At 50.8% G+C, this 20426-nt stretch overlaps 2 protein-coding genes across 2 annotated transcripts in view; one reads left to right on the forward strand and one right to left on the reverse strand.

Moving 5' to 3' along the window:
• Position 1: 1 nt before the first annotated feature.
• DPP7 (dipeptidyl peptidase 7) overlaps positions 2–20426 on the forward strand; it is a gene marked incomplete at its 5' end in the record, with an annotated part of 28099 nt that continues 7674 nt past the window's right edge. Inside the window, 7 exons of the mRNA XM_009636275.2 lie at positions 2–113; positions 3885–4024; positions 4714–4877; positions 7497–7632; positions 9917–9998; positions 11713–11879; positions 13075–13135. Coding sequence (XP_009634570.2) covers positions 2–113; positions 3885–4024; positions 4714–4877; positions 7497–7632; positions 9917–9998; positions 11713–11879; positions 13075–13135 — 862 coding nt within the window. The remainder of the gene's footprint in view (positions 114–3884; positions 4025–4713; positions 4878–7496; positions 7633–9916; positions 9999–11712; positions 11880–13074; positions 13136–20426) is intronic.
• On the reverse strand, positions 13819–18918 carry LOC104123961 (kelch-like protein 13). The gene is made up of 2 exons (XM_035891908.1): positions 15525–18918; positions 13819–14361 (listed from the first exon to the last, which is right to left on the reverse strand). Exons 1-2 carry the CDS (start codon positions 15714–15716, stop codon positions 13963–13965), a joined length of 591 nt encoding a protein of 196 aa, XP_035747801.1. The 5' UTR covers positions 15717–18918; the 3' UTR covers positions 13819–13962.

Below are 20426 nucleotides of genomic sequence, written 5' to 3' on the forward strand. Positions count from 1 at the left end.
TGCCCGGCCAACGGGGCCCGGCCTGGAGGAGCGGCTCTTCCCGCAGGTGCGGGACCACTTCAGCTTCGAGACCTGTGGCAACGAGACCTTCCCGCAGCGGTACCTGGTCTCAGGTAGGTCCCGGTGGGTGTGCTCTGCCCGAGCTGTCCCAGCCTCGGCACGGCCGCAGCAGGGCCCTGCAATGGCTCAGGGCTGAATTTCCACCAGCTTAAGCTTTAACTGCTCCGGCCCTGAGGCTCTGAGAGCCCCTCTGCTTGGTGCTCAGCAGCCAGGGGTCAGCCTGAGCTGCCTGCCAGCCCTTCGTGAGCCCCAGCATTGGCTGTGTCTGCCTCTCCTTCCCTGCAATTTGTCATTCTGGCCATGTGGGGTGTGGGTGTGTGGGTTGGCCTCTCTAGAGCAAGAGCAGACAGATGCAGCAGCTGCATTAGGCTTTCACCAGGGCTGGCTCCGTGTATGTGTGTCTTCACCATAGAAAGAATAGACTAGAGTAGATGATTTCAGTTGGAAGGGACCTACAACGATCATCCAACTGCCTGACCAATTCAGGGCTGACCAAGTTAAAGCATGTTGTTAAGGGCATTGTCCAAATGCCTTTTAAACACTGACAGGCTTGGGGCATCGACCGCCTCTCTAGGAAGCCTGTTCCAGGGTTTGGCCACCCTCTTGGTATAGAAATGCTTCCTCATGGCCAGTCTAAACCTTCCTTGATGCAGCTTTGAACCATTCCCATGCATCCTGTCACTGGATCCCAGGGAGCAGAGCTCAGCACCTCCATCTCCACGTCCCCTCCTCAGGAAGCCGTAAGGAGCAATGAGGTTGCCCCTCAGCCTCCTCTTCTCCAAACCAGACAAGCCCATAGTCCTCAGCCACTCCCCAGAGAACGTGCCTTCCAGCCCTGTCATCAGCTTGGGTGCCCTCCTCTGGATGCATTTGAGGACTTTCACATCCTTCTTAAATGGTGGGGCCCAGCACTGCACACAGTGCTCCAGGTGAGGCCGCACCAACACTGAATACAGCAGGACGATCCCTCTTGACCAGCTTGGTCGTGTTGAGTTTGATGCACCCCAGATGGGGTTTGTCCCCTTGGCTGCCAGGGCTCACTGCATTGAGGCTGCTGCCCACCAGCACCCCCAGGTCCCTGTCTGCAGGGCTGCTCTCCAGCCACTCCTCTCCCAGTTCATACTTGTGCACAGCATCTCGTACAACTGCGGCTCAGTGCTCTGAATGCAGCAGGAAAAGCAAATAGGGACCCAAACATTGCACTCTACCCGTCGTTCTTATGAGTGTAGGTCATTCTTATGAATGAAGGTGACTCCTCTTGGGTCAGTGTTTTGCATTATTTAAACCCCTGCAACTTTAGATGACTTAAGTCATGCTGAACAGTGAGGGCTTCCAGTAAGGAGCCAGTAGAGTCTTCCTTTTTAGCCAAATAATGAGTTATCTTCTGTGCAAGAGGCAGTAAGAGAGAGGATGCTTTTCTAAACGTGACTAAAAGGCAGAAATTCCAATAACCAGCGTCACGTGTCTTTCAATCCTGCCTGGAGGAACCAGGGAGAGAGCAAACGTGGAGCAGTGAATAGCACCAGCCCAGGGGGCTGCCCAGCCTGGTGCCTGCCCGCATCTGGGGCTTCGTATACAGCATTTCGCCTTCTTCACGTCACCCGTTACCCTGCAGCTTGTTCAGCACCTCCACCCGGTCAAATACATTTCACCAAGCACAAATTAATGGATTGGTTCAGCCCAAAGATATGGGAACACCAGTGAATTTTGATAGCACACCCAAGGCTGAAATTTCACTAATTAAATGGCTCTTTTGAACAGAATTTTGGGGTTGTCTGGCTTAAAGCATTGCATAACTTTTATTTGTTTTCTTTTTAAAGTGTTGTGTTCTATCTGTGTGTCCTGGGCAGAGCTGAATAGTACTCGTGAGAAAAGGAACATTAGCATTGCAGTTCTGTGGGTTTAGCAATAGCTTCTCACTCAAAGCTCCTGTGAGTGGCTCCTTTCCCCTCTGCTGCTGCTTGTGCAATACGAGACTTTCCAGATTATCAGCAAGAACTTGAAGGGGACTATTATTTCACAACAAGACATCTGACTGTCTGGAGGTTAACTGGCAGTTCTCCAGGATTTCAATCTAAAAACAGAAACCTTTTCAAGCAACCTGTCTGGGTTGGTTTTGGCTCCTGTGAATGGTTGTTTCCTCCGGGAGCCACGAGGCATGTCAGAAGACAAGCTGGAGTGAAAATGACACTTCTGTTTCCTGCCTGATACCCAAACCAAATGCAACTCAGAGAGAGAAGCAGCCTCTTTGTTAACAAAAAGCAGCAGTTTCGCTAGTGAAATGTTTCAAACCTATTTCCAAACGAAATCCTGCTTTGGCATGTCTGTGTCGAGAACACCAAGAATTAAATTCAGGCCTCTCTTAATGGAGACAGTTCGTGTGACATGCTGCAGCAGCACCCGTACGACAACCGCTGTTGGAGGGTGCCCTTGGGTGATGTGGCAATGGGTTGAAATCAACGCTTAACTGATGGTCTGTGGTATGTTCTTGAGGAAAGCTGTTTATTATCCCTCTTAATTCCTGTGTGATTTAAGACTATACTAAAATCAAATGTTTGTTAAAGTCAGCAAGCATTAAAGCAACTCTTTGTTAGATAAGCAAGTATTGACATCATGGGTCAGCTTGTCCTGCAAGTCTCAGTTTGCCTTCAGTACTAAACAGATCAGAGGGTGAAGCACCTCATCTTCATACATATATGATATATCATATGGGAGATACATACGTGCGTGTGTTACATATATAACGTATATCAGCATAGCAGCAGCAGCATCTCCTGGGCTGCATCCCCAGCAGCGTTGCCAGTGGGGCGAGGGGGGGGATTATGCCCCACTCAGGTGAGACCCCCAGAGACCTGCATCCAGCTCAGGGATCCCCAGTGCAGGACAGACAGGGACCTGCTGGAGTGGGGCCAGAGGAGGCCACGGAGATGGTCAGGGGGCTGGAGCCCCTCTGCTGTGGGGATGGGCTGGGACAGTTGGGGCTGTTCATCCTGGAGAAGAGACAACTCCAGGGACACCTCATTGCAGCCTTTCAATATATAAAGGGAGCTGATAAGAAAGATGGGGACAGACTTTTTACCAGGGCCTGCAGTGACAGGAGGAGGGGCAAGGGGTTTAAACTGCAAGATGGTGGATTTGGACTGGACCTAAGGAAGAAATGTTTTATGGCAGGGGTGCTGAGGCAATGGCACAGGTTGCCCAGAGAAGCTGTGGATGCCCCATCCCTGGAGGCATTCAAGGCTAGGCTGGACGGGGCTTTGACCGAGCTGATCTGGTGGAAGATGCCCCTGCCTGTGGCAGGGGGGTGGACTGGATAAGCTCTGAAGGTCCCTTCCAACCCACACCATTCCATGGCGTGTGATTTACAGCTTGGCTCTACATTACACATCACAGCAGGAGCAGCAGAAAGGTGCAGGTGATTCCCTAACATCCATTTTGTGGGAAAAGTGATCTGTGCAAGTGTTTTGGGATGAACTGGGCTGAAAAGGGGATATAAATGGGAACTTGCTCTTTTGGGGGGCAGCTGTTTCCAAACCCCTTGCAGAACTGAGATTTTAGGGATTTCCAGGCAGAAGTACAAGTACCACGCCATGTGCTGATCTCATGGAAGCTCTTATTTACCCCCGCTCAAATGAGAGATTTCTTTAGCCTGGCCTTCCTAACATCTTTATTCCCCAGCTTGGGTCTCAGGAATCAGCCCAGTCACAGAATTCTTCCTTGTTAAGCTCCTGCCCAAACTCACCAAAAGTAGAGTCATTTCATGCTCATGTTTTTTTGTTTATCTGGGGATTTTTTTATTTGCTTCTGTCATTTGTCTCACTCAGCAAAGTTCTGGAAGAAAGGATTTGGACCCATCTTTTTCTACACTGGCAATGAAGGTGACATCTGGACTTTTGCTCAGAACTCTGACTTCATATTTGAATTAGCACAGGAACAGCAAGCACTTGTGATTTTTGCTGAGCACGTGAGTTTTTCAGTCATTATGCATACTATAGAGTCTTGTTCTGTTCAGAATTACCAAATTCAGCTTTCTGCACATCCAGAAAAATAATACCATCTCTTGCCATGAAGCTGAGGTGTACCTGCTGTAAGCTTTCTCCCCATGGTAGCAGCTCTTCTTTACTTAACCATGGCCTCTGAATTTTTTTTACTATGCCTACTGTCAGTCCAGGATACAAACTACTGGTTCAGTAAAACCTGGGTCATGGGATGTTTGCTTTAGCCCAGTGCTTTTGTAAGTAGTTTCCACAGGCCTTGAATGCCATGCTGGACTAGAATTACTCTGTTTGGATAATATTTAATCTCTCTAGCCTGTGAAGTCCCAGGCCAACCTTTCTATTCCACAATTTATGCATGAAGAGATTGCCTATTCCCTTTCCTAATTGGGGATTTCAGGAGAGAGCCACATGCTGAAGGCCCGCTTGACATCCACTAAAGTAGCTTGTCATGGACTGTCTGTCCTCTACAGGACATGTCCTGAAGGTCTCTGGTTATCAGATGCGGGAGACAAGGCACTTCCTCAGTTACAAACAGGTCGGAGGACACCACTTGCTCAGTTATCGCTTCCCATTTGTGCACACTTATCCCAGTTCTATCATGAGAACACCCAGACCTTGACACTGGCCTTCCCTCAGCATTTCTCTTTCCTTTCAGAGGTACTACGGGAAGTCTCTTCCATTTGGACTTGAGTCAACACAGCTGAAGAAGACTGGTCTGCTTACCGTGGAACAAGCCCTCGCTGACTATGCGGTGCTAATTACTGAGCTTAAGCAGCAGTACGGAGCTGCAGACTGCCCTGTCATTGCTTTTGGAGGCAGGTAAAAATCCTGTGTGCTTCTTCCCTTCTCTGCATCCCTTCCCAGCCACAGTCGCTGTTCTTATGGGTCTGTTTGGCTCCCAAGCAAGTTCTAAAGGCAGAGCTTTAAGGTATCCGACAGAGGGCAGATGTGCCTGTGCCTGAGCTCCCAAGAGCTCGTCACCAGGTCCCAGTCAGGTCTCCCACCAAGAATGAGTCTCCATTTGTGATTGCTTTGGAGGAGCGCTACTGACTGGATGTTTCTAGGCATCTTCAATGTACAAGTCAGGCAGAACTGCAGAAAATTCCTCCTGCAGGATGAGAACATTTTACATTGGAAATACAGAAAACTGACAGTTGGTAAAATATTGCTTCCAGGGGCCACCCAGCCTTTTGTTAAACACAGCCTCTTTAACAACATCCGGCCACTTTCATTGTGGGCTCCCTCGTAATTCTGCTCTGCAACCTGCTGCTTGGTTGCTCCTCACTTCCTAGCAGAAGTCCTTCCCCAAAGTGCTTGCTGTATTGATGTGATGTCCTTGTCTCTTGGATGGCTCCCCACGCTTGTAGTAGGGGGACACTTCCTGTTAAAAGGCTTCCACCAAGTACAGGGCTTCTAGTTCAGTTGCAGTGAGCTAAAAAGCATTTGACCTGACAGTTATTAAGCTTCCAGCTCCCTGTGGTGGTGGCTGGACCGTGGCTCTCAGGGCTGTTTGTACTGTGACTATCAGGACAGTAGCAAGTGTGAAAAGGGCCAGGAGCTGTCCTGAGCTGGGGAGGTGCGAGGGGGCCTCGGCAAGGCCTGCCAGCTGGGCTGCACGTTGGACTGCAAGCTCCGTGTGCGTAAATGGGAGTTCAGGCTGCAGCAGCCCTGAGCAGCACTGAGCCCACGTGAAGGGTGCTGAAATACGGCAGTGCTGGAGCAGCACAGCGTTTCCTGTGGGAGGAAAAAAACAAAACAAGTCTTCTGTTGCTTACAAATTTGCCAAACTTTTACCTGAAATGAGTTGGGGCAGGTTTCAGCTAATGCCTGTTTCCAAGACCAGAGAAATGCATACTGCTTTTCATGTGGGTGACGTGGGAATGGTATTTACTTCAACCATGTGAGCTTGTTGCGGATGGAGTGAGAGGGAGGCAAAAATAATGTGGTTTATTAGTGTAAAACAGTGAGTTAACAAAGGTCAGTGATAAATGTGACAATAGTTTATAAGATTCGCTGGCAAGGTACACTTTGTTATTTACTGCACAGAGGACAGGGTCAGACAAGACTGTCAGGGAGACCCTCCCATTGAGTCATGAGGTTCAGAAAAGATCCCCTTGCTTTCTAAACTCCCTCAGAGAAGAGTCTAGGTGTGGCTGGATCCAATCCTAGTCCCAGGTCAACGGTTTATGTCTAAAGGATTATATATGCGCAATTAATCCTTTATGTCACTTAGCTAAGATTTCCAAGTTAGCATGCTGTTAGTCACTTACCAAGAATCTGTTGTGGTAAGGAATCTCTCAACCTCGAGGAGTAACCTTGAGAGGCGTCCCTGCTCAAGGGGAGATCCTGGCGTGCAGCCTGCTGCCATGCAGGAGAGCTCAAAGGGCTCTTGGGCTGCTCACTATTTATGGGGGTAAGATAATTGGCTCATAGTCATATTTGCATACTGACCACTGTGCTTAGGTGGGCACATTCCACAACAGCCCTTGGCTATTGCATTGTTATCTGTCTCCCCCCACACCCAGTGGGTGCATCCTTCACGACCAGACACAGACCAGATGCATCTATCACCACCACCACAGGTGGTTATCACTTGAAAGAGGTCAAAGGAGGGGGAGTCAGAGATGAGGGGGGAGCACACCGCCACAGAGGTGGTGGGGAGAGAGGTTTGGATACCGGTAAGCCTGAAGTTAGACCAGGGGTTACCTGCGTTTTGGGAATGTCATTTGCCACCCCCAGGAGCGACCTCAGAGTGACTCCACAAACATCGGCATACGAATAACTTCGATCACCTCAGATTTATCTAGCAACCCTTGAGATATCTGCAGATTGTGGCCCTGGCACTGAAGCTACCAAGGTGGCTTTGAGTTTCATTGTGTATTTGTTAATGTCTCCCCTCCCCTATATTGATATCATGTACCCAGCTGTTGTTTGGGGAGCCTGGGGAGAATGCTCCCCCTTTCCCCCTCTAGTGCTCTAGAGAGGGCTGCATGCTCTGTGCTGCTCAGGGACAGCCTTTGCTAGGAGCCTAGCTGTCCTTTATAATCCTGCAAGCAAAACGTGTCTCCTCCCCGCACGGAACAGCAACAGCATCACTTGAGCCCCACTTGGTTCCGCACTGAAGCTGTCAGGGCACACTCAGGGTGGTGCAGAGTTAAATATTGAGGCAGGATTTACATTCGGCTGCAGAAGCGAACTGGGCTGTGTTCCCACTGGAGTTGGTGTGAGTGTATTGGGGAAAGGCCAGCAAGAACACATTGAGTGCTGCTCATTGACTAGAACTGGATCCTTTTACGTGAGGATGGCATCTGCTAGATACCCCCAAGCTTCTTGTTGCCTTGGGTTAGGTGAGCCTGTGAGTGCTGGCCTGAGCTTTGGAGTTGTTATGTTGTAAGGTATCCGGTGAGGGAAATAACTCTTTTGTCTCTCCTGTGGCAGCTACGGCGGAATGCTGAGCGCTTACATGAGGATGAAATACCCAAACCTTGTGGCCGGAGCATTAGCTGCCAGTGCTCCTCTGTTGTCTGTGTCTGGGCTTGGAGACCCCTCCCAGTTCTTCAGAGATGTGACAGCAGTAAGTAGCGCCTCTTTTCAGGAGCATTATTTTTTTCCTTTAAGAAGGCTGGATTTTTTTCCTTTTCCATGTGTGACATCTGTCTTTACAGCATCAGTGCTGGGCAGGGAATGCAATTAAATGGGAACCCACAAGGAAAAGCAGCAGCTACAGATGTGATGACTGAGCACAGCTCAGGGCCTGAAGGTGCTGCTCTGACGAACAGCACAACTCAGTTCCGCACCTTTAGGGTACCACTGAGGATTGACTTTCCCATTTCTAGTGACTTGACCATATTACAGCCTGAAAGTTTTCCTTTGTGCCTGGTTGAAGCCCCTTTGGATAATGTATTCTTCACACCCTCTCCCAAAATGCTGTGTTTTGCATTGATATCAATGATTCACAGCAGTCCCAAGGTGATTGCATTTCAATGAAGAGCTTGGAAATCCTCATTTCACTAACTAAAAATAGACAAGGTGTCCTGGGTTCACCTAAACCCAAAATGTAAATGTGGCTTTTGCATGCTGAGGACGTAGGACCTGTAGGAAGGTGGCATTGCTTAGAACTGACTTGCATTTAGTGTATAAGGAAAGAAATGTACTACCTGGTAGCACTGAAACCTGTGATGGCTTTGCCTCTTTCAACATGGATTTCTAGATCTGGGTGACGCAGGTGGCTTGGCCTGAGCTACCTCTGTATGAAACTTGTGGTCCTTCTGCTCTTATTTATGTACATGAAAACTTTACTTCAGTGTAGAGACTTACAGGAGAGACAGCGTTACCAGTGAGTGTAAAGAAGAGACTAAATAAAGAAGATACGAAAATAAACACAATGGCGTTTCAAACTCTAAGTATATAAAAGAATAAAACACATCTTAAAATTATGCATTTTAAAATAAAGAACATAGTACCGCTCAGTCATCTAACAGGCCCTGGGGTGGGAATTCTTCCCTGGTTGAAGCCAATTCCTTCTCGGATGCCCTGTTCAGCTGATGGCTCTGCCTTGTTTCAGCTGTGAATATGCTGCCAGTCATTGCACACCCTTGAAATGAGGGCTTTGACCTTTTCAGGGGAAAAAACTTTCCAATTAATTTTAAAATATATTCTCCCTGCAGCACTAAGCTGAACTCTGGGCTGAGATCCTAAGCGAGCACTCTATGTTGTTTTCAAAGCAATTCCTTCCACCTTCAGCATGTTTGCATGAAAGCAATCTGTGCATCTGAACCCTGAATTCAGTTGCTCTTCTCGGTGAGAGAACACCCCTGAGAGCTGTTCATGCTAATGAAGGCACAGAGATGTGATGAGTCATTGCGGGAACGCTCTTCCCCCCTGCATCAGAGTGCGTTGTCTCGAAGCAGCTTTCTCTGTGACTTTTGCTGAGCCTTTCCAGCTCAATTCATAAACCGCCAGCTCACAGGGGAAGTGAGCAAAGAATTAGGAATAAAAGAAAGGTCCCAAATCATGAGGCTGGGTCTGTGTAAGAAAAATTCTTAGCTAGTGATTAGTGGTTACTTAACTGCTTCCCTAGCAGGGTAAAGGGGCCTTAAAGAGCCCCAAGAACTCTGACTGTGACAGAGCTCTGGTTGCCAGCGGATCTCCAGCTGCCTTCAAGCTGACAGAAGTGAATCGGTTTGGGTTGCTGCAGCTTTCAGTGATGGGAACAACTTCTTCCACCAGCACAACCAGCCACAGCTCTTCCAACATACCTTAAAGGGCTTTGTCAGGATCAGTAATGTTTTTCCCAAGAAAAAGGACATGGCCTTCTTGGTCATTGCCAGGTCACTGGCAGGCTTAAGAAGAAAAGCAGGTCTTGGTTCCCAGAGCAGTGCTCTGACCTCCATTCATAACTGACTTCTCCATGGCTCCTTCTCATAGACAAAGTGCAGTCAGAAGGACTCTGTTGCATGTTTAAAAAAGAACCAAAGAACTTTTGGGCCTAGCAGCCTGGCACCCTCTTCCCATGTCCTGGCCAAGGCACGTGTCTCCTCTGGCTGCTTCCTGCTCAGTCTAACGGCTCCACTAAGTGCAATGTGTTTTGTCCACCAGCTCGTCCCAGCCAGACCTGGTGGAACAGTTGCGGCCTGGCCTGAGCTGTGCAGACTGTTGGCTTCTGCTGGGATGTGCTGATTGTCCGGGGGACAAGGCAGAAGCACTGGTGTCACCGCTCTTGGAGATGCAGACGAGGTTCTGACAGTGGGACAGTAACCCCTGTCATCTCCTGGTACTTCTGGCAGCTCTTCCCAGTGCAGCCTGCACACGTATCTCCTCTGTGCATCTGTAATCCCGAGTCTTTTCTGTCCCTTCAGGATTTTCAGAAGTCCAGCCCAGGCTGTGTCCCAGCTGTCCGCAAAGCCTTCCAGCAGATTAAGGACTTGTGCCTGAGCAGAGGTAAGGAGACAGCCCCGCTGACGGCTTCCCAGGTGTGGCCAGCGCCACGTGGTCCCAGCCACGTGGAAAACGTTGATTCAGTTTTGCTTCAGCTAGGTCTTGAATTGCTTCAGCGAAATCAATGCAAATGGCCACCGGGCTGCCTCTTTCGGCTTCAAAAGTTGATTTTTGATTTAATGAACAGTTTCAGTTAGCATTAAAATTAGTAACCGACACCAAAACAAAGGCATCTGTGTGGGGGCTTGCACAGTGTTCACGAAACTGTCTTTTCTGCCCCAAAGTGCAGAAACACCTGCAGGTGCAAAACACCTGCATTTCATGTTGGTAGAGCCTCATGTTTCACCCGATGCTTGTCCTCAACACCCATGCTGTTGAGAACTGTTCTGGTGGGTATGACAACTGCTCAGTGAGCTCAGCTCACTGGACATATCTGAGAAACATCTGGAAGGCAATCTAGGTCTTGAAACAGCCATCACCGGCTCTTTCATCTCCAGCCCTGGATAATCAGGCGAAGCCAAGGACAGAGACTGGTGAAGATCTATGCAGTGTCTCCCAGATGGGCCAGAGCAGATACCATGGGCTGATGCAGCGGCTCCTGGGAGCCCTGCGTGGTGTCAGGGGAGCTGCAGTGGGTTCTTGGTCTGTCTCAGGGCTTGGCTGGGTCTGTGGTGCTGCATGTCGAGGGCTGTGTGCCTCCAACGCCAGCTGCCGCTGCCTCGCTGCAGGAGCTGGTCCTGGAATTTCCCAGAGGAGCCAGGGGTCCAAAACCCTATCGGCTTTGGGTCACAGCAGGAAAAATGTTGCTGTTAAATAACCAAGGCCTTCGAGGTGTGCCTGTGGTTACGCTTTCTGCAGTGGGGTGGATAAGGACGTCATACGTAAGGCTTAGGCTCTCAAGTGAGTATCCAGAGGCAGGTCCCAAGCCTTGGGTTTCCAGGTACAGACAGCTGGGCTCCAGTTGGGCAGCTTGTAGGGTACAACGGGGACAGACAGGAACTATGACTTCAAAATGCGGAGGGTGAAAATGAAGGCAGCAGCTTTCCCCAGCAGAAATGCAAAGGTGTATGAGTGCATCTTGAAGGAATCTCTTCAGAAGTGGATTTCCGGACTCTGGCTGACCGCTCTGCAACATGCTGGAGTTTGAAGGCACATCTCAGGAGTTCTTTGTGAGCACTGCTCTCACTTGGCAATGCCAATGTTACTGCACGTGCACCCAGCTCCTGAGGAGCGCTTTTTTTCCCCTGCCAGTTCCTCCAGCTGCTGAATCCCACTGGGACCTGTATGCCGTACCCTGTTCTTGAGAGCTTGCCTGGGGAGGCTGCCCTGGGGGCACAGCAGACCCCAGGGAGGGAGCCTGTGGGGGCAAGGAGGATGCAGCAGGCAGGGCACTGGTGAGGGCGGGCTTGTGCTGAGCTGCTCTTCTCACTGGGCCAGCCGGGACTGCTTCTGTCTCAGTGGGCTCCCCAGGGAGGTGTCAGGGGCCATGCAAGGGGCAGGGTGGAGGCTGTGGGCCCGGTGGGGTTGTGAAGCCGCACAGGAGGGCAGTGCCTGAACATCCGCTGGTGTGTAAACTTAGATACGATGTGTCCCTCCCCCTAGAAACCTCATCCATGTGTTACAGCATCTCCTTACTCCTGAGTGAAACAAGACGCTTAAGCCTGGTATTATTTTCCTCTGTTGAAGCCTGTGCCTTTCATTTTCCTTCCTTCTGCAGCCTATGATGAAATCAGCAGCAAAATGGGCACATGCAGCAAGATCTCCAACAAGGGGGATGTTTACCAGCTTTTTGGGTTTGCTAGAAATGCCTTCACCATGATGGCCATGATGGACTACCCTTACAAAACCGATTTCATGGGTCACCTCCCTGCCCATCCCGTGAAGGTGAGCACCGGGACGTGGGTGAGAGTCGTGGGTTCTGACAGGCACCTCGGTGAGCAGAGCACAGGGGCTGCACAGCCTGGGACACTGTCAGGCACACGCCATCAGTGGTGGTGACGGGGAGGTAGTGGCCGATGTTGCAGCCACTCTGACAAGTAAATCTGCACGTTAAACTTCTCCGTGGTAGCGACTGCTGTTTGAAATGCACCGCCATGCAGCTTGTCGGGGAGGGTTTGCTGGAGCCACTCCTACCCTGCTCTGCCTCTACCTCAGACACAAAGGCCTGTGCAAGCTTGTTGGCTTCAGCTCTTAAACACTAAAAACTTGTAGGTTTAAAAAAAAACCACAGTTTTGTTGCAGTCCACTTCAACACACCTTCATAGGTGTATTTTTCTTGGCGGGTAGGGATGGAGATCTAAAAATCAAGCTCCTTCCTAAGCATCACCCAGGAAGATGACATACCTGGGAGTGTAACGCAGAGATTAGTCTGCTGCTGCAGACTGGAAAACCTGGAAACTTCAATGGTGGTCAGAGATGGTTGAAGTGTGGGAAAGGGGCCTGGTTACAAAGACTTCTTAGACACCAGCTGCTTTCGAAAGGTCCCGGCTTTGATCCCAGATCACCAGTTGCTGGTGCAATTCTTGGTTTCTTCTGGTGAGCTACGAGGCTGGTGCTGCTGCTCTCTGCTGCGCTCCAGCATGCCGCGCCGACAGGGCTTCGTTTGCCTTTGCCTCTGTGGCATTTACGGTTTGAGTCCTTCCTGGAGCAAAATGCACACTGCAAGGGGTCACACAGGCTGCGCTGGGCGGGGACTCAGGAGATACCGTCTCTGGCTCCACCCAGTTCCCTTCTAGGGCCTGTTTAGCAACCTGTGAAATGGAAATAATCATTCTACCCCACCTTGAGAGGGGCATCAAAATATTCTGCCCATAGGAAGAAGGGACCGTTGTATATCACTGTGGCCTCTGTACAGCTGCTTAATGCAGTAAAGGGACTTTGTCCTAGCCCTGTCCCCTTGTTTCTATGTATTTTGTGGCTGGAAGGAAGGAAAAAAAAAACCAAACCTGTTGTATTAGGCCCTTGGAAAGCTGCAAAATGTGAAAGTGATAATGTTAACAAATCTTCCAACTTAGCCGTTTGCGGAGCAGAGGCTGGTAACTACCCTGATGGCAATTTGCCTGTAATGTGTCTCATCCAGGTTGGCTGTGACCAGATCCTTGCCCACACAGACCCAATTCAAGGCCTGGCTGCTCTTGTTGGTGAGTTAACAGTATCGGTTTGGTCTTCTATTTAACACCCTGTTTTCTGGAAGCACCTGTAAGTAGAGCTGTCGCGTTGTTGTGCGGGTTGTGCATGACTCCGACCTCCCACTGGGATGTTTTGCCCTGTACTGGCTTTGTCCATTGGGATGTCCCGTGGTGGCCCATGGGTTCATTCTCTCCCCTTTCCAAACTTACCCCTGTCAGTTTTTTCAGCCATTGTAGCCCCTTAGCCTGGTGACCCTCCATGAGATGTGGACTTTTAGTGTGCTTGGTTCATTTCTAAAAGTTTGCCCATTCTCTGGCTCAAGCAGTCACAGGTTCAATGCACGTTCACTGAAGGAAGTTTTCTTGTCTGTTTGTTGAGGACAAGATTGTCATCACAGTGCCCTGCGGTCTTAATCCAGTGGCAAGACAGTCTGAAACACACCCTGTATATTTGTCTCTGGGAGTACTTAATTTGTCAGCCAGCAGCATTGTAAGGTAATTATTAGAGATAGAATTCAAAGCTCTTTTGAAGACTTCCTCATAAAATCTCTCAAGCTGCTCATTAAAAATAAATTCCACATTGGTCATTATTCAGAAGAACAGGTTCTGAATGACAAAAAATTGATTTAAGGAATTATGGGTTTGATGCAGCTCAGTAGGATTGGGAACTCAGTCTTTTTTTTTTTGCAAGTTCTGCCTGTCACCGTGATAGCACCAAGTCAGAAATGCACCAGTTCCCAACCACTGCTAAAGAAAGGTGTTTGGCTGGCAACTAGAAGAGTTGTTAGAACACTAATGCCTTGGCAAGCGCTGTCAGACCTGCTTGACATATCCGCATCCTACTCCTTTTCTGAGGCAGGGTGGGACTCGTGTTTCTTCGTGATGAACGAGCTGAGGGCAGATGCCTTCCTCCTGCCCATGGGGGAGCACTTTGGGCCTCTCCCCATCTCACCAGCTGCAATCACTTGGGACAGTCTAATCATGCAGGAGGCGTGATCCACCAGAGCTTTAGGCAGGGGACTGGCTTTCCTCCAAACCTGCCCCTCTGTGTCATACAGGAAAACGCTGTCCTCTTTCTGGATGAGCCGCAGTGACCCACCTCCTGCCAGGCAGAGCATAGAGCCCTGGGCTGCAATGCTGAACTGGCAGCAGCTGAATGGGGAAAGCGTTAGCGTCGTCCACTGATTGCTTACAGGACAGTAATACTCTGTCTCGCTGACGTGAACCCACTCCTCCACCTGCAAAGAACCAGACCAACACTCACCCATCGTATCACGCCCCAAGTGGGCCTCACTGCCGCATCAGGCTCTCTTGGTGCATGATAAAGGAAACCAGTGGCTCAACATCTATTTGAATACCACGGGGCTCAAGCTGCCAGATTTTTGACCCACATTTAGCAATCGGAGCCTCAAAAAAACCTGAATAAAACACCAGAATGGCATGGCTGGAAAGGAGCTTTGTGCTGCTTGGAAAACCAGAGGAGTGAGCTGAGCAAGGTGCTACAGGGATCTGCTGGGACTGGCACAGCCCTGGGCCTGTCTGCTGTCCGGCCATTTGACACATGACAAAGAAGTCAAGGGCTGTATTGAGTTGAGTTGTGGACAATAACTGAGTTTGTGTCATCTGGAGGAATCTGATGTCAGCCTTGATGTGCAGTGTCCCTTTACAGGTTTCTGTCCCTTCCTCAGTGAGAAGTTAAGCGCTCTAAGACTTCCTGCAAAAGAAACCAAACCCATCACGGTAAAACGGGGCCAGGCCCTGAGTCTTTATGCTTCCAAATGGGAATTGCTGAGTGATCTCTGAAAACTCAGTTCTCTCAGCTTCAGGGCAAGGGATTCTCTTAAAGTGAGCCTCTCAGTCCCTGTCCAGGTCCCAGGAGCCTGGGCAGTGTTTTCCCTCCTCTTCCAGAGATGGGAAACCCAGGTTTGAAGGGACTGCATTTGCATTCCAGAACTTGAGGCCATCTTCCCTCAAACCTAGGCTGGTGTCCTCACCGCAGTCCATTCCTCTTCCCATCTGCCACTGTTTCGCCCCTTCTCAGCTCAGAAGGGGAGGATCGGGTGGGCAGTGTGTTTGAGGCAGGTACGGGACCAGTTTTACACCAAGGTTTTCCTGTGTTAGCAGGTGGCACCTCCACCCTATCTTTTCTCTAGGAAAAAAAGTGCTTTAAGCAGCCTTTGGACTCTAGCAAATAGCGTGACAACAGGGCAGCTTCTAACACACACGACTGCAGAGTCAGCATCTCCATAGGCTATCGGCCTGACCCACAGCTGTGCCAGGCTCCTAAGAGGCTGGAGATAACGGGTTACTGGTCAGCCTGTTGGAGTAAACAGTCAGGGCCCAGCAGTACAGAGACCCCATCTTGGATCAGTTTGGGGATTATAAGAGCAAATGAACTTACTCCTTTCAGTGTCCTTCCCCCAATGCAGAAGAGCCTGTCCCTGACAGCAGCCATCCCGTGGTCGCAGCGGGGAAAAGCCATGGCACTGTTGCCAACCCAGCGTCGCAGGCGAGGGAGGTAGCTGTACATGTCTCGTAAGGTTTTGCCCCCAGAGAAGCCCCCTAGAAGGAAAGCAGAAGTCTTAAAAATCATCCATCACCGCCTCTGATGTCCAACAAACCTTCTGCAAACATCAGCAGAGCTGATTTTTTTTCTTTAAGATACCTAAGAAGCTCAGGTTTAAAATCATTCTGCAGAGCTGATGAGGTGTGACATTTAAAACCTGAGCTTCTTGGGTATTTTAAAGAGAGAAAAAAAACAAACCAAACCAACCAGTTCCAGCTCTTTCTGTGAATGGTTTTCCACAACAGATTTTTGAGTAAAGCTCTTGGGGTATTTCAGGTGTAACCAAGAACAGCTTTAACTAGGGATTCTGCTCCCACCATGCACGTAGCAGAATGGTTGGCTGAAAGAAAAGTGTTCAAAGCTCCTTGAACTTTGGATCTTCAGCAGCAGCTCAGAACCAACCTGCTGGGCTGTGGTCAGCTTTCCCTTTACTAGGCTCTCGCTCAGGTGCTTTGGGGGAGCATAATGGAAAGCTCCTTGCAGAGGGAGGTGCTGCTGTGGGAAGGGTGAAGGCCTCCAGCTGGCTGCCTGTTGAATGCCAGCCTGTAGGGAGTCTTTGCCAATGAGGAGGATGATGTTTCAGGTTGGCTGTAAGCCCCAGCTCACCTGGGCTTTGGTGCTTTCTGTGCGGGGACACTTTGTCTGTATGGAGCTTGTGTTTCAAACTGGTACCGAAATTATGCTCTTAACTTTTCAGTTTGCTTGGGCAGGGCTGTAGCATGGCCAAATCAAATCTGCCCTTGCCCCACTAGTTCAGAAGGAAATGAATGCTGCAGGTGGGTAAGATGTTGTACCCGAGGGCTATAGGTTATCCAGCCTGAATCACTGTGGTACGTCTGGAGCTCTGTGAGGCAATTTTGGCCTTGCTCTCTGGTAGGAATCGAGACCAGGAGGGGTTAAATGAGCTGCCTGTGGCACCATGGGCCAGCAGAGCCAAAGCAGGCACTTGCACCTGAGCCACGGCCGTTCCCCCAGCCAAACCAGAGCTCTTCCTTCCCAGGCATCTGCGCTGCCGGTGCTGGAGCCCCAGTCAGCAGGAGCGCATTGGGGTAGGATGGCCTGTGCAGGCCTCGGGGGTACCAACCGTCACAACCGCAGCTGAAGTTAATCTGGACTGGAGCAGTACAGTGATCCCAGCTGGCTGTGACTGGTTTAGGAAGGAGGGAGCCTACAGCGATGGCAGAGGAGCCCAGGACTTTTAACTGCAGAGGCAACACCACAAGCAACACAATGCTTTCCCTAGGACAAACCAAAGGTTATCTTCCAAGTCCAAATTAGTAGCTACAAAAGCTAAAGGTGCTACAACAGTTTCCTGAAGTGCAGCTTTAAACAGCCTGCACCTACCACTGAGCCCCAAAAAGGCTGAGGATCCCCTGCAGGGCAGGAGCGGTGCAGGCTCAGAGGGTAAGGGGAAGAGCCTGCATTAAACTTCTTTTTGCACAGATGAACAAAGCAGCGCAGCAGGGTTAGTCCTGCATCTTCCCTTCAGATTAATACCAGGGTATCCCACCCTGGTATTAACACTACGGCCGCCTGCCCCTGGTTTACCTTTTCAGACAGCAAAGCTTTGGGATTCAGCCAGGATTGCAAGGTCAGAGGTGAGCAGGGGTGTGGATTTGCAAGCAGGTGAGGTCACCTTTCATGTTTTGGAAAGAAAATAATGCTTGCCCTTCGGGAGAGCAGCGAGGCTGTGCTAGCACAGCAGGAAAGGGAGGCTGGAGCTGTGGGTGTTACTGGTGTGGGCTCAGGGTTAAACTGTGACATTAGGATGCCAGCAAAAATCATCGAAACTATGAAAATACGCTGCTTTCTACCAGCTCTGTCACCTGAGATATAGAGGATTCCCTCGTGGGTTGTGCCTGCATGATCAGCAACAGGCACAGGAAGAGGTGCTGTGAACTCCCATTTGTTGTCAGCGGGCTGGTACAGCTCCACGGTGCAGGTGAGGGTCCCCAGCAGCGTCCCACCACCCACGGCAAAGATGCGATCGGACAATACATCCGCATGGAAGCGTGTCCGCCTCTCCAGCATGCTGGCAACCTGGAGCCAGGAAGCATTGCGGGGATCAAATCGAAAAACCTAGGATCACAGCAGATGGGTGATGGTTAGCAGAGGGCGGGTGGCTGGCATGCGTCTCCTGTGGCTTCAAGATCTGGTAAACGTTTTCCCTGGGCTGAGGGAGGTTTTATATTCAGAACTGGACAGGCTCAACCAGCTGATACAACAGTACCTCCCTGTGCAGCAGGAGGCTCAGATTTGGGCCTTCCCAGGGGGGGTCTGGGAAGAGGCTGTGCGCTCAGCTTGCAGCAAGCAGGAGGTAAAACACGCTGGCTTGACGAAAAACCTTTGTTTCAAACACCAGCTAGCATGTCTCAGCTGAAAATCGTTTCAGTGAGTTTTAAGCAATCACATTTTGCATCCCGTTTGAGTGTGCAATAAAGAGAGCAGCTGAGCTTTGCCCACCTCTCTGGTCCAGGAGAGGGCTCGAGGGGCTTCCCCTCCCTGGTGCCTGCTGGCAGCACCACAGGGGCATAGCACCTCTGCTAAGGCTGGGCTTCCACTCACATCTTGTTCAGCAGCAAATACCTCCCCAGGCTTGTTTTGTCAGTCCTGGTTAGAAAGCCCAGGTCACTGAGCAAGTGCAGGATCTGCAGGACCAGGTGCAGCAAGCACCAGGCTTGGGCTGTAGCCCAGGAGCCAGGGCCCCAGGCCCTGCAGCTTCAGCATCCTCTGCCTGCTGCTGCTGCTTCAAGGCAGTGGGGAGAGCTGCTGTCTGCGGTGGCACTGCTGAGCTGAGTATAGTGCTGAAATAAGCCCCTGGAGGCACAAGAAAGGAAAACACGCTGGCTTTTCTAGCAAGCACACTGGAGCCAGCTAGGAAAACATAAAACCCTGCACAAGTGTTTTTCGTCTCCAGGCAGAAGGGGAAGGTCCTGGGAGCTAAAGCAGATTTCCCTTTCGCAGGCAAAACCAAGGAAGGCGCGGTTCTGAAGTGAAGCGGCAGGCTTTAACCGTGCCTCCCCAGTGCGAGTCCCGTGGTGGCAGCAGCGGGGACAGGGGTGATGTTCATGGAGTGCTTGATTGACTGATGTGGACCTGGCTGAGCCTGCGCTGGGGAAGGTGTGTACAGATGAGGATGGCAGCTTACAGTAGGAGCAAGGGCAGGCCCTCAACTGCTTCACAGTTTGGAAGCTGTACTCCCAAGGGCTTTCGGTACCACATGGAGCACTAAGACATGTAGAGGTGGAAGATCTGTGGTGGGCAGAGGAGTAAATCCCTCCCTCCCTCCCCCAGCTGTTTTTCCAAGGCTAAAGGTTTCTTGTATCTTACCTGATTTGATGGCTGCTTTCCTGTGGGATCAAATGTGCACTGTCCCCCAATGACAAAGAGGAAGTCATTGATGCTAGCGACACAGTGGTTGTACACTGGCACACAGAGGTCCCCGACCTTGTGCCAGGCACTGCAGCTCTGGTCTGCAGCCCACATCTCCCTGCACACGCAGTTGTCGGTGGTTCTGCCCCCGGCGACAAGCAGCACAGTGGGACCGGAGCGGAGGGTTGTGCTCTGGGTCTGCAGGACTGGCTGAGCATACAGCTGGGAGTGGTAATTCAGAGCCTCCTGCAGGTACCTATGGCAGCCTGAGTCCAGCCTCATAAGAGGCATTTCCTGGACATATCTCTGCAGATCCCTTAAGGGAATGAGAGGGAATCTTACACGCCTTAAAATATCTGCTGCGTCTTTCAGCCGTGTGCGGTCGTGCTGCAGCCAGCTCGCAGCGGCTCTGAGCAGCTCTAGCTCGCTGCATCCCTCGCTGTCAGTCCTGTCTAAAATTTCACACAGGGTTCCTCGGTCCAGGTCTTTTAAGCACTGAGGATCAGCCAGGATCTGTTTGCAATGCTGCCCTATGTAGCACATGGCTTTCTGGCTCAGCTCTGCTCGTCCAAGGTTTTTAGCAATGTTAAGAACATCCATGCAGGTCTCAGAGTTCAAGCACCCCTCCAGAAAGCGAAAGCAGAGCTTGATCACCTCACGAACCAGGAGGGTTTCTGCGGCTTTGAAGGTGTCCTCGATGTTCTCTAAGGAGAGGTCTAGTTTGTTGGAGTAAATGAAGTTGAGAACATTCCCCAGCCCGGCCGCACTGACAGCTTTCAGCTGGACGTTACCATCCGGGCTCCCTGCTCTTGTCAAGTTTCCGACAAACAGGATTTTGCAGTAATTACTTGCTGATGCTAAAACAATCTTGTGGGCTGGAAAACAAACACCTTCTGCCTCCAGTGTCACATCGCACAGTGCGCTCTGTGAGCGAAGGCTGCTGAGCCCTTCCAGGAGTTTCGCCAGGTAGGTGTCGGACACAAGCCGCGCTGCGCTGGCCTGCGAGCTGGGCAGCATTGCTCTGCTCCGAGAGGCGGCGTAGCCCCAGAGCTGACCCAGACTCCTCGCTGCGCACGCTCAGTATAGCTCCTGGGCAGCCTTCTGCAGCCGGGCCAGTGGTTTCGTGCTTCAAGGGAGCTGGGGCTGTGCTGCCCGCACCACAGAGCCACCCAAAAGGCAGCGGCTGTAGCAGGCTCCCTGCTCAGGGGCCTCTGCCCACAGCTTCGCCGTCACAGAGTGCCCTGTGCCTTGCAGAGCTGTGTGGGGCCATTTGCAGGTGGAGCTGCTGGTGCTGGTTATCACACAAAAGTCTGAGTGTTTGTGGGTTTTGCCCGTGGGCTGTGACACTGGCAGCAGACGACGGCC

This window comes from Egretta garzetta, unplaced genomic scaffold (genome assembly GCF_000687185.1).
Source record: "Egretta garzetta isolate BGI_Z169 unplaced genomic scaffold, ASM68718v1 scaffold143, whole genome shotgun sequence".
NCBI classification, from domain to species: Eukaryota; Metazoa; Chordata; class Aves; order Pelecaniformes; family Ardeidae; genus Egretta; species Egretta garzetta.